Below are 12,866 nucleotides of genomic sequence, written 5' to 3' on the forward strand. Positions count from 1 at the left end.
TTAACTAACCTCTTTGGGTCTTAAGAACTTTCAGTTACATGAAGATAATAGCAGCGCCTCATTAGGTTATTGGTAGGGTCAGCTGAGACAGTCCGTGTAAGCACTCTGTTCCAAATTCTCAATTATTATTTATTATAAGCATTATCTCCCCTTCCTGCTTTAGGAAATTCTTCCCCTGTGTAATTCATCCTTGTCACCGGGCCCACTTCTCACCCATAGTGCATGCTGACTCAGCATATATTCAACATGCTGTGACACTTACATCCAGGGCGCCACATAACACAACTGGGAGTACCCTTCACATACATCCATGTGGTTCATGCTCTTGGGGTTCTGCAGTGCACAGCCTGCACAACTGTACAGGAACATCTGATTGCACATCCTCAGAGCAGTCAGCTGCTGGCTCCCCACCTATACCCGCTCTGTAGGTGTATCAGTGGTGCCTGTGGGCTGGCGGGCAGCCCTGGCGTGTGGATGGAGGAGCAGGTATCTACCTGGATTTACTGGGGCTGGGGGAGCCCCCTGGGCCCCCAGATGGCCAGCCAGCCCCCACAGCTGTGGCCTGAAATACAGGAAGCCCAAGGCTGATAGGGTCCCTAGGGCTCTGAACTGTGCTGGTTGTCTCTGCAGGGCTCTGGCCTTGCTTCCTTGGGGAGGGGAAGCGGTCTAGTTTTGACTCCCCTCCTTCCAGTTCCTTTCTTTCCGGTCCCAAAGCTTTCAGCTTGGGAAAGGCACTGATGGAAATTCCGAGCTCACGTGGGGCAGCTGGTGGAGGGCTAAGGGAGTGCTACATGGAGGAACCTGGGAAGGCAGCTCAAGTCCCCTTCCATGGTCAGTCCAGCCCTGGGCAAGGCCCCTGGGTCTCGCTGGCACAATCGGGGCAGCCCAGTGGGTTGGGGCCCATGCTGTGGCTGCAGATCTCGGCGCTCTCAGCCAGGCTGGCAGCGGCAGGAAGGGAGGGTCCTTCACACTGGTCCAGTCCTGTTGGCGCCTGGGCTTGGCTAGAGTCGGTAGATATGGCCAGTTTGGGGTTGTCTCCGGGTGTGGCCTTGTCCGATGAGGAGGCGGCTGCTGCCTGGTGATGCTGCCCTTGGGGCAGATTCCCTGGAGCCAGCAGGAGCCCTGTTTCATCCCAGCCTGGCTTGGTGGGGATGCCCACAGTCTTCAGGATGACTTCCATCTGCTTGGCATAGTCCAAGTGGCCGCTGACCTGCAGAAGGACAGTGAGTGAGGGCCCCGGGGGGCGGTGGTCAGAGCCCTGCCTTCCCCAAACCCCCCAGCTGAGCTCTCAGGCCTCACACTCTCCCTCAGCAGCCTCAGCCACCCGGTCACCAATGCCAGGACTCCAGCTCTCAGCGACTCTCAATCGAGTGGGGTGGGAAGCCTCTGGGTTCAGGACCACTCCAGAGTTCATTAAATAAAGGTGAAGGATGTTTCTCTATAAAATCTGGGTCCTTTGGCGCAGGAATCATCACGAAGACAAGGTTGAGAACTCAGAAAGGCCAACCTTCTTCCTCAAAGAGTAGAGATACCCCATTTTGTGCTGGGATGTGTCAATGCGTAGAAAGTAGGGGAGACTGAGAACATCCAATGCCTCCCGGTGATCATGGACAATGCCCCGCGCGTAGTATGTCCTTAACACACTGTAGATGAATTTATTGGATACAGTCCATTGACAGGTATTGGCTGCTGACTGGAGCTGAAGGAATTGAGCCTTGGAGAGGCAAGGTCATATAGCTAAGTTGCCCGAGGTCATATAGCTAGGACGGGTCAGAGTTGGGTTTTAAATCTGGGCCTGTTCTCTTCACAGAAATGAGCTGGGGAGGGGAGCTTTGAAAACCACTGCCAGTTTACCAAAGAGGAAAGCAGTGTCCAGAGAGGGACGTGGTTTGCTTAATGGCACGACCTGTGAAGAGCAAAGCCCCATGGGGCTCGGGCGTGAGATGATGCCTGGACAGTCTGCTCAGCTCAGATCTGCTCCTTAAATGCAGCCAAGAGCTCCCGCCACCAACGCGCCACCATCCCCCCCACCCCAACGCTCAGTCCACAGGGTCTGCTTCAGTGCCAGAGGCAAGCGCAAGACAGAACATTCCTTTTTGTTTAGAAAGAACGGTGAGGGGAAACGCTGGGGACACTTCCGGAACCACACAAAGGCTCCGTTGATAACATCTGCATTTCCATTTGAATCACAAATCACTCTGAGCTATTCAAATGAGTTTTCAAGAAAGCAAGAAGACAATTCCCTGTACGGTTTTGTTACTTTCTCATAACCAGAGCCTGCTGACTTCTCCTTCCTCCCCCACCCCCCCTTTTTTTTTTAAGATTTTATTTATTTGAGAGAGAGAAAGAGACAACACAAGCAGGAGGGGCAGAGGGAAGAGGGAGAGAGAGAGAATCCCAAGCAGACTCCACGCTGCGTGCTAAGCTTGACACGGGGCTCAATCTCACGACCCTGAGACCTTGACCTGAGCTGAAACCAAGAGTCAGACACTCGACCGACAGTGCCACCCAGGCGCCCCTCGTTCTGTTCTTCACAAATGCTTTTAAACAGTGTTCAGTGAACACAGACCTGTACACACCCATACGAGGGACTTTTTAGATCCCTGGGTTCAGGTCAAGGGGGCAGTGTCTTCCCGCAGAGGGTGGACATTACTGACTGTGAGGCACTAGAAAGAACTTAAGCTTGGCATCAGAGAAACAGGGGCTCCAGCCTCAGCTTACTCTTACTAGTAACTGGATGAGTCTTTACCATGTCCTGAATTCCAGCTTCTCCATCTGTAAAATGAGAATCAGGAAAGTCTGCTACAAGAGTTCAAGGGCCCAGCACTTTGTAGGAATCAGCATATGCGACTTCTAACTATTAAGCTCCATATATGGCCCAAAACACTTTCACGGGGAAGTTACCCAATTAGAATTAGTCATACCTACCTCATGGGGTGGGTGGGAAGAAATAATACACACAAACCATGAAGTATAGCACTGGCGAATTGCCAGTGCTGCACAAACCTGAGCTCCCTTGCCTCAGTGTTCTTGGAAGGGGCGATGGGGGACAAAGGGCAGGGCCTCAGCAGGGCTGATCCATTTGGGAACCCAAAATGGCTGCTGAAGCTCTAGCCATCACATCTCAATTCCTGCCAGCAGAAACCTAGACCCACAGAGACAGACAAGAACTGCTGAAGGGCTGGTGCTGGGCTGGGTGGAGACAGACAGGATGGAAGGGAGATATTCGTGGGCACTGGCTATGAACCTGATTCCAGGTGGAAATCCTACCAGGCAGCTCTTCTAGAATGCATGGCTCTGGCCTTCCTTGGCTTCACGTTGGCCCACGTCTCGGCCAACCCTAGGCTCTGACCTGCCACTCTGAGAAGACACAGGGGAACCACTCGTTGGCAGAGTTCCAGTTTTCCAGTTAGTCAAAGGGATGGGAGAGCCCAGGTGAGGCCAACTCATGAGTGGGAGCAGAATCTCTTCTCGGTGGTGGGAAGGTCCGCTGTGGCTGGTGTAGGACCATCTCCCCGGCTGTCTATGGAAATGGGCCACTCATCTGGATTCACACTGGGTGCCACTGGTGCTGAGAAGCCCTCCTCGACCTTCCCATGCTGGCTAGGGACCGTCCCTGGGGCTCCCCGGTGACAGTGCTTGCCGTGCCCCGTCGTCTTCATCTGCTCATGCAAACGAGGGAGCGCAGGGGCCGCTTCCGACTCCCTTGGTGCCCACGACTGGCCCCGAGCAGTGCCACCTGTTGGCTGCCTTGCAAGGCACCGTAGGACTTGCCCAAACTGGGGCTGCTGTCCCCGCCTCCGCCTGCCACCAAATGCCTTCCAGGCCTATCAGGTCCCTTCAGGGCCCTTTCCCACTCCTGGGACCTCTGTGTCCCCATCTGTAAAACGGGGCCATTGAAGGCACCTGCACTGTGTGTGCGGGGGTGAGGAGTCAGGGAGCTGACACACGGGGCAGACTCCGTGACCCGGAGCTGGAGGTCACTGACGGCACACGGGAGCACTGTAGCAAGGAGCCTGGGCTCTGGTAGGCTCCCTGGGCTCCAGGCCTCACAGGCCGCCTCGGCTTGCACACCTGTACCGCAGCGCCGCTGTCCCTCCCTCACCGGATGCTGTGCGGGCTGACGACACGAGATCTCTAGTGCAGGGGGGCAGCGCCTGGTACGAGCCAGCTTTGTTATCATGAGTCCCTGCCTGGCCTTGGGCTAAGTTCTAGAAGTCAGATGGCATTTCCTTTGGGATATGAGGAGTCTGGAGACCCCCATGCTGGCTCTCCAGCCCTCCAGAAACCTCATGAGTCGGTCCCGAGGGTGGCGGCATCCCCCACCCGCTGCACCCCTGCCTCCGCCCGGGGGGAGGCCAAAAGGCAGGTGGGTGGCCCAGCCTTCGTCTCCTCCATTCGCCCCCTTAGGAGATGGCCCCCGCCTGGCCACAACAGGGCCAGCCCCTCATTCTCTGCCGGCTCAGGCTTGTCCGAGGCCAGGAGCCACTGCAGATCACGTCTGCGACCACGTCCGAGCACGTCTGGATCGGTGGCTGACGTGGGGCTGGTTCATGAAGGCTCGGCCCGAGTCGGTCCAGCAGGGACAAGGCGACTGTGCAGGCCTCGGCTCTGAGCTCCGGGCATTGGCGTGCATCCCACAGCAGTAACTGAGGGCAACTCTCTTGCCAGGGGCCCCTCCTCCAGCAAGAATTCTCAAGAAAAACAGGAGGGCAGCACAAAGGCAATGCTAATTACCTCCAATTACCCAGAAGAGAAAGGCACTGCTTTTCGTGCTGTGCACTCCTGATGTGTGACAAAGGGCTATGATCAGGTAAGAGCCGGGAAGCTGCCTCAACACAGCCTGACGGGTCTCAGGGGCAAAATGGGGTGGCAGGAGAGGAGGGAACTAGTGTTGAAATGAAGGCCTCTTAGGGGCCATGCGTCTTACATGTGCTGCTCTGGAAGGTGATTCCCTCCATTTCATAGATGAGAGAACTGAGGCACAGAGAGGTTAAGTCGCGGCCTGAAGTCATACAGCCAACACGCCAGCAGCAGAGCCTGGCCTCTCTGGAGCCAAAGCCTGTGCTCTTGCCACTGCCTCCTACTCAGGCTCTTCCCAGGGCAGAATGTGGGTCTTGTCCAGGGCTCTGTGGTGTTTAAAGGGAATTTCATTTATGAGCGTTTCTTCTAATCCTTTTTACTTTTGATTCAATAGGACAACGACCCCGGGACACAGGTTGTGAGGCCTTGCTCTTGTCCTGTGGTGTCGCGGTCTGGTCACTCATCTTACCTCACCCCGCAGGGAGGTGGACTGCACAGCCCTGGGCCTGGTGGCCGGCTGTGCTGGGGGCGGGGTCCAGGTGCCTAGCTCCACCCACCATCAAGGTGTGGGGCTTGGGCCAGCCAGGGGTGGGGGTCACTGGCGCAGGCTGCTTAGGAGCCTGGGGGGGTGGGTGAGGCCTGAGTCCTCCAGAATGCCCCTCCCTCGGGGCATTTTAGATGCCCATGGAGGGGTCTGGTCTGTCTGCTCTCACGCAAGGGGGTGCCTTGTGTGGAACCTTGGGGAACAGGGATGTGCTGGGAAGGGCTTGGCACTTGAGCGCTGGCTGGCAGCCAACAACGTAGTAACTAGAAGCCCTCGGTTCTTGCTCTCATGGGCCACTCACATTGCAAGCATTTGCACTGGCCCAAGTCTGCCTGGGGACGCGACTACGGCTGAGTGCCCTCACCCTCCGGGTGGCTCACCGCTCTCCCACTGCCGGCCGTATCTCCCCGAGCAGGAGCGATGCCCACTGGCCTCAGGCCTGGGTTTGAGTCCTGCTTGGCCGTGTGCCCGCTGTGTGACCCTGGGCAAGTCCCTTCGCGTCTCTGAGCCTCAGTGTCCTCATCTGTACAATGGGGATGCTGGTGTGTGCAAAGGCTCAGGGCGGAGCTGGACAAGGAGACTACCCCACATGAAGCTCTCGGCTCCCTGTGACAGGCGAGTGCAGGAGGACGAGGGTCCGCTGAGCCCGAGAGATGGCTCTAGAACCTCAAGTTCAGTGCGTCCCACTCCATCCCCAGCAAGAATTCTTTTGAACCCTCTGTACACCTCCAACCTAAGCCTAGTCTTCCACGTCTAGGACTGTTGGGGATAGCGGGGGCCAGTTCGATAGCAGGTGGCAGGCGCTGCTCCCAGAGACCAATCTAAAGGTCTGTGCATGGGGCCCTGGGGTCTGCATTTTATTCATTTATTTATTTACATTATTATTTGTTCTCGGTGTCCCTGGGAAGAGGGGGCATCCTGCACTTCAGTTAAACCCCCAGATCACTCCAAGGTGGGGGTTCCTGGAACACCTTCCCTGCTCTGCATTCCACAGTGTCACAGCCCGGCCGTCAGGGGCTTCTGTAGTCTGGCCCCTGCCCTCCACCTGTGTCCTCTGGGGGCTCTTGGGACTTCTGGGGGAACTGGACCGTCCTGACAAGTAACGGGGTGGGGAGGGCACTAATGTAGGTCCCAGAGCAGGGGCTCTGGAGGTGCACATTCGGGCTGCTGATGGCCACGTGTGTGACAGGAACTTTCCTAAACCTCAGTTTCCTAGTCTGTGAAATGGGCACAATCACGGCCGCCCCAGGGGCTGGGTGAGGTTTGGAGACAATGTGTGTGAACGATGCGGTGACAAAGCGCTGGCAAAGAGACACAGACAGGAGTTACTCCTCCCCACCGCCCTCACCCCCCAACCCCAGCAAATTCTTAAGAACTCCCTTCTCCAGGGTGAAACGGGCCAGTGTCCCTGGGGCCAAGGGTGGCTGGGCTGGAGTCACAAAGCAGCCTTAGCTGGCAGATGCAGAGCCCAAGGGGGGATAGGCGGTACTCACGACAGATGACAGGTCCACGTTCTCCACCCTCCTGTCCCGCAGCTGCACGGGCTGCAGGCCGGCCACGCGGAGCTTCACAGAGGACGTGCGGTACACGAAGCTCAGCAGCCAGTCCCCCCTGCGGGCGGACAAGGGAGCAGTGTCAGCCGGGAGCCCTACCTGGCCCTGGGAAGCCCGGTTGGCCCCGTGTGCGGGCAGCCAGGGCCCCGGCGGCTCCATGGAGCAGGACTATGGAAAGCAGCTGCCTCTTTGGGGGTGCTGCCTGGGCCACGGCCGCCCCAGAAGGCTGTCCGTTTGTCCCTGTGGGGCCCCCAGAGCTGAGAACAGTGCCTGGTGCGCAACGGAGAGCGCCTGGTGGATGCAGGCATGGGGACCCTGGACCACGTCCTCACGAGTCAGCACGTGGCTTTGGAGGGGTTTCCAGTTCCCGGGGTGGTGGGTGACTGCTCTAGGGCTCCGTGGGAAGAGCAAGGCAGCAGAGGTCCTCCAGGGGTGAGCGGACCGTGGGGGCTGGGAGCTACTGTGCTCCGGGGGACAGAACCCGGGGCTCTGGGTTCCTGTGAGCTGGGGGGCTCAGCTTGCCCTCGGAGTCAGGTCCGGCCCAGACAACTTGGAGGTGGAGAGGCTGGCCGCCCAGGGCAGGTCCCGGACTAGGAACACCCTTCCAAGTACGCAGGTGTGGTGAAGCCCGTTCCCGGCACCCTCCTCCCCAGCCAGCCACACCCCTACAGCACTGAGAGAAAATAACCCTGGATCCTATGCTCCCTGTTTCTTCAGGTACCGTGAGCGCTATCCACAGAGGACATGGTAGGAGGGGCCACGGGACAGCCTCCCCCTCGGACCCTTGACATTGTCTGGCTGAAGCCAACCCAGCCAAGAGCTGTGCACTTGGCCTCACTGCCCAGCAGGTCTGTGCGAGGGGACACACCTCGTCTCCCCTCTGCAGCCAGGACTATCCCACTTAGCACATCTGGTTGTCTTTTATTGAGACCGGTTCCAACCCTGGTTTGCATGGCCACGTGAGACCATGACTTCAGCGCACGCGTGTGGAAGAACGTGAGCTAAGAAGGGGCTCGGAGTTGGGGCCCCTGGCCTGTCTCTGTGACTGCTCTCTGGGGCCCGGGGTGTGGCGTCGCTCTCCAGGCCCCCCCGCAGGTGGTCTCTGACCACGAGAGTGCTCCTGTGCTTACACCCCAGAAGCCCCCAGAAAGACTGGGGCGCAGAGTTGAGGGGCCTCTGTAGACCCTCCTGTGTGTCCCACACGGAGCTGGCCAGCCCTTACTCCCCCTCCACTGCGGGGGGAGTGCCCAGTCCCCCGGGGCAGACACCGGTGAGGTGATGGCAGGCCCCCCTTTCCCCAACGACCAGCCCAACACAGTGGTGATTATTACCGGCACACATACCGGTCCCTTTGGCTCCAGCCCTGAGATCAGACCATCCAGCCTCCACAGACCAGTGCAACGGCCTCCTGCCTGCTCTCCCTGCTCCTGGCCTCACCTCCCCCACGCCACCACTGATTTCCTGAAACACCCATCTGATCACAGCCCTTCTCTCTTAGAAGCTGACCGTGCCTCCCCATTGCCTATAGGCGTTCTCTTCTAGAAAATTCCTTTACTCTCTCCAGAGAGCAACGCTTACAAGTCCCAGGGATTATCTTAACACTGAGGGCCCAAGAAGCACCGTCTCTAACCACGGATGGCTGAAGGGAGAGGAAAGATTCACTCGTGTTGCTTTACTGCGCTGACCGTGACCTCTGTGCGTCACACGCTGGGTACGAGGGTGGTCCGTACACATTTCTGATACAGACAGTTAGAAACGAGCCAAGTCAGCCTCATCCCTTCCACATTGTTTCTGTCTTCATCATGACAACACTCTACTTAAAATGTTAATTGCTTCTGGCCTGCAATGTTTCTGCTAAAAAAAAAAAAAAGTTAATTGCACTTCCTTGTGTACATTTAGGGACAGAACAGGGACATATGTTAGAAGGTTCCATATCCTCTAAACTGTGCTGAGTAAACCACAGGGTCTTCCCTGGCACTCGAGACCCCTCTCCATCTGGCATCTGTCTCTCTCGCCCGAGGAGGGCCACGATCCCACGCACGAGACCACACAGAGCCAGGCTCAAGTCCTGCCTTGTCAGGTACTAGCTGTGTGAGCTTGGGCGAGTTGCTTGGCCCCCCTGGGCCTCAGTCTCCTCACTGCATCTTGCCGGCCAGGGTAGGCAGGTAGCACACCATGGACACAGTGCTCACGCACGTGAATACTCAAGAAGCATCTGGTCCGATTATGCCTCCCGCTCTTGGAACCCCTTGCTTGGCCTGGTCTTCCCGTGTCTGATGGGCTCTTATCCAACCTTTCAAAATTCAGCTTGGACACCACCTCCCCCAGGGAGTGTCCCTGAGCCCCTTAACCTGATACTATTAATCCTTTTTGTCCCTCATGTGCCTGGAGTATATGCTCCTTTGGGGACATGAGTCCAATGTCCTTTGTGTGTCCATTCCTTTTTTTTTTTTTTTTTGGGGGGTTCTTCCCCAAAGGAATGCTTTATTGACAATTTCCCCATTATCCACTTGAAGGAAAAGATGAATCCGTTACTACGGTTGTGTCCTGCTTTCTCACCACACCCCATCCGTGATTCTAACCCTGAAGAAAAAACACCAAATGCTGTTCCTCCCATGGCGCCAGCACAGACCGCAGTCCACCCAGGGTGTCTGAAGTGACCAGCGGACACTCGGCTTGCCAGAGGACACCACGGTCTCCCGGAGTGGACTCTGCTCTCGGTGCGCTCTCGACCTGCTGGGAGCCAATAAGGCACGGAGCTGCCCCTCCAGACACACGCCATGCGTGGGGCCCTGACCACAAGGCTGCTGGGGTGTGGCAGCTTCAGAATGGGAATGAGATCTTTGTAGCTCCTGAGAAAAGGCGAAAGCAGAGTCCCAACCGACCTGATGCAGGCAGGGCCCATCTGCTTCTCACTTGTCCCCAGGGTGCAGCAAACGGGCATGTTGGAGCCAAGCCGTCTGTGGAGGGTGCTGGCTTCTGCCTCTCCTGCCCACCCCCACCTCCACCCCCCGAGGCCCAGAGCCCTCTGACTGGCAGGAGCTACCCCAGTCCTTGAGGAGAGAGAAGCAAGCTTCACACACTGGAATGCAGTGTATCAGCTGAACAAAACACACCAACAGTCCAAACATGCTGCCCTTCGGGCTAGACGCAGAAGTCTACATAACGCTCAAAACCCACTGAAGAACCCTTATTTTCATATAAAAAACATTATAAACAAATAAAGCATATTGCGATGTAAGGCTTGTATGTCAGCTTGAGTCCAACGAAATAGTGTTTTCTAGCGGAGACTAAAGCTGCTTCGCTTGGCTTAAATTGTCGAAAAATTCACTGCATTTAAAAAATAAAGAATTTGCTTTTGTTAGAGCTAGATCATTAGTGTAAGAATTAGGCGGCTGTTGATAACCAGTTTCTTGCTGGAGGGTTTCAAAAAATGGAGTTTTCTCATTTAGCATTTGAAATAAAAACTGAAGATCAGATGACTTTCTGGATGAATCTTTCTTCCGCAGACTCCTTCTATAAGTCACGAAAGGGGAGGCTGAGGAGATACCATTTATTTTATGCTTATCACACTCCCGTTCCTTCCACGCTCTCGCGAACTAACAAGACCGCCAAAGGGCCCGCTGTCTACTCCCTGCACCCCAGGAAGGGCGGCACAGGGGTCTGCATCTACCAACGTCAGTGGAAAGCATCTGCGTACAAGACCGCGTTCTGCAGAACTCATGCGAACACAGCAGCCACGTCTACATGGGACGGCAGGACCCTCCTCAAAGCCAGCTCGGTGCATCCACCCGGGGTCTGACGGGCGGCTCCGCTGCGGCGTCGCGGCTGTGGCGATGAGGGCGGGCTTGCACTTCTCCATGGCCGGGCAAAGCTGGGATGGGCTTAGAAAGGCGTGGGATCGGGCAGGGGCTTGGAGCCACTCCCGGTCGGGGAGGGCCGGTTCTCAGTGCCATTCGCTCTGCCACCGACCACCTTAGACTACATGTGGGGAAAAAAAAATCGAGACAAAAAATAATAAAACCTGAGACAGAGCACACAATGCTGGCACACCCTAGGCCTTGCTGGGAACCCCAGCTGTTCAGCTCTCTACGACGTCTACACCACATCAACACCAACGGGCAATAAAGAGGAACAAATCCCCGACACGGGCAACAGGCTGGCAGTATCTCTAGGGGTTTAGGCTGTGTAGAAAGAGCAAATCTTCCAAGGCTCCACGCTACATGGTTCCGATCCTAGGACACTCTGGCAATGACAAGTCATCACAACGGAGGACAGATGAGCGGTGGTGGGGGCAGGGCTAGCAGAAGGTGAGCCCCGGGAAGGACCACAGTGGGGATGAGACCGCTCTGCACCACGACTGTGTCACTGTCCTATCCCGGTGGTGCTACTGCGCAACGTGATCACTGGGGAAACTTTATGTTCCCAACTCGGTCTTCAAACGACTTGAAGGTGGCAGAGTTCCTCATGTCCCCGAGCTTTCTGCTAATGGCGGAGCCCACGGTGGACAGGGCAGCCGACGTCTTCTGTCCCGCCTGGGAGAGAGTTTCTTGAGTCTTCTTGTAGAGGTCTGACTGGGTCACTTTCTCATTCCACTCTCCAAGTTTCTCAGAAGTTTTCACATAGGCGTTAGAGACCTGCACGTCATGCCAGCTCCTGGACAGGTTCTGCTTCAGGCCCTCCAAGGCAGAGAGGCCCAGCTTCCTTTTCAGCTCTGCACAGTGCCTCTCCTTGGCCGCCAGGACCTGGCGCAAAGTGACAATTTCCTCTTCCACCTTTGCAAGCTCAGCCCTAAGCTCCTCCTCCTCAGCCTCAGTCAGACCCTCGACAGCAGGAGTCTGGGCAGCCACCGCTGTGTCGACAGGGACATCTGTCATGGAGTCGGACAGCAGACCTTTGTTAGGAGAATTCAAGTTGATATCTTGGCTTGCGGAGTCCATGCTCGGGCCGCGCGGGGTCGGGGCCGGGGCCTGCGGCGCTGCGGAGCCGAGCGGGTGCGCCGGGACTCGCTCGCCCTCCTTTTTTTTTTTTTTTTTAAGATTTTATTTATTTGCAAGAGAGAGTGAGAGAGAGCATGAGAGGGGAGAGGTCAGAGGGAGAAGCAGACTCCCTGCAGAGCCCGGAGCCCGATGTGGGACTCAGTCCCAGGACTCTGGGATCATGACCTGAGCAGAAGGCAGTTGCTTAACCCACTGAGCCACCCAGGCGCCCTGTGTGTCCATTCTTGAGTTTTTCCTTCTCTAGGCAGAGAACTTCCTGAAGGCAGGCCTGTGCCTTAGTCCCGTGTCCCGTATCCTGAGCTGAAACAGCGCTCCCTGGTGGGGACCCAGCAAGCCAGGTTCCCAAAGCCCTCAGGCTTTAGGGATGCACCAGCCACAAGGGAGCTCTTGATTTGCCACCATGTGGCCTGTGGAAGGGCTGCCTTGGTTACTCACAGGCCTGGAGGGCACGGGCAAGCAGGAGTCATCCCCTCCTCACGGGGCACTTGGAGCAGTGATCGCAGGAGTGCCCCAGGAGGCTCCCGATGACAAGCTCTCTCCATGGAGGGAGATGCGCCTGCCTCCGTTCCCATCCTGGCTGTGCTGTGTGACCCTGGCAAAGCCCCTGACCCTCTCTGAGTATGACAGAGAGCAGTACCACTCGCCCGGCTAGCTTCCAGGGGCTTCATGGAAACCCAAGTAAGGAGATGGATTTGCAAAGAGCTTTATTAATGTATATGATACATTTATAAATGTGTAATTTGGGGGAGTTTTGGCCTGAAGCTCCCCCATCCCCCACCCTCCGTGTTTAAGGAGTTTTGAGGCAAGTAAATCACCTTTGGGGGCCCAGACGATGAAATCCTGCTTGGTGCTTAGTTTGACCAAGAAACTAGAGTTCTTGCTGGTCTGTGTTCCTTCCCCGACTCAACCTGCTTCCCCCCTCCTCTCGCTCTCGCTCTCCATGGCTCAGGATCTCACAAAATCATT

General features: G+C 56.6%; 2 protein-coding genes across 4 annotated transcripts in view; both read right to left on the reverse strand.

The window, feature by feature from the left end:
* Positions 1-108: 108 nt before the first annotated feature.
* The window catches only part of TMCO4 (transmembrane and coiled-coil domains 4), an 89,784-nt gene continuing 77,026 nt past the window's right edge, over positions 109-12,866 (reverse strand). For all 3 annotated transcript variants that reach the window (XM_059135288.1, XM_059135287.1, XM_059135289.1), the window contains 2 exons: positions 6,841-6,958; positions 109-1,210 (listed from right to left, as the gene is read on the reverse strand). In XM_059135288.1, coding sequence (XP_058991271.1) covers positions 833-1,210; positions 6,841-6,958 — 496 coding nt within the window. In that variant the 3' untranslated portion in view covers positions 109-832. The remainder of the gene's footprint in view (positions 1,211-6,840; positions 6,959-12,866) is intronic.
* Positions 9,365-11,909, reverse strand: LOC131808939 (tumor protein D54-like). Its single transcript, XM_059135291.1, has 3 exons — positions 11,317-11,909; position 11,145; positions 9,365-10,881 (listed from the first exon to the last, which is right to left on the reverse strand). Exons 1-3 carry the CDS (start codon positions 11,838-11,840, stop codon positions 10,786-10,788), a joined length of 621 nt encoding a protein of 206 aa, XP_058991274.1. The 5' UTR covers positions 11,841-11,909; the 3' UTR covers positions 9,365-10,785.

The sequence above is a fragment of the Mustela lutreola genome, chromosome 10 (assembly GCF_030435805.1).
Source record: "Mustela lutreola isolate mMusLut2 chromosome 10, mMusLut2.pri, whole genome shotgun sequence".
Taxonomy (NCBI): domain Eukaryota; kingdom Metazoa; phylum Chordata; class Mammalia; order Carnivora; family Mustelidae; genus Mustela; species Mustela lutreola.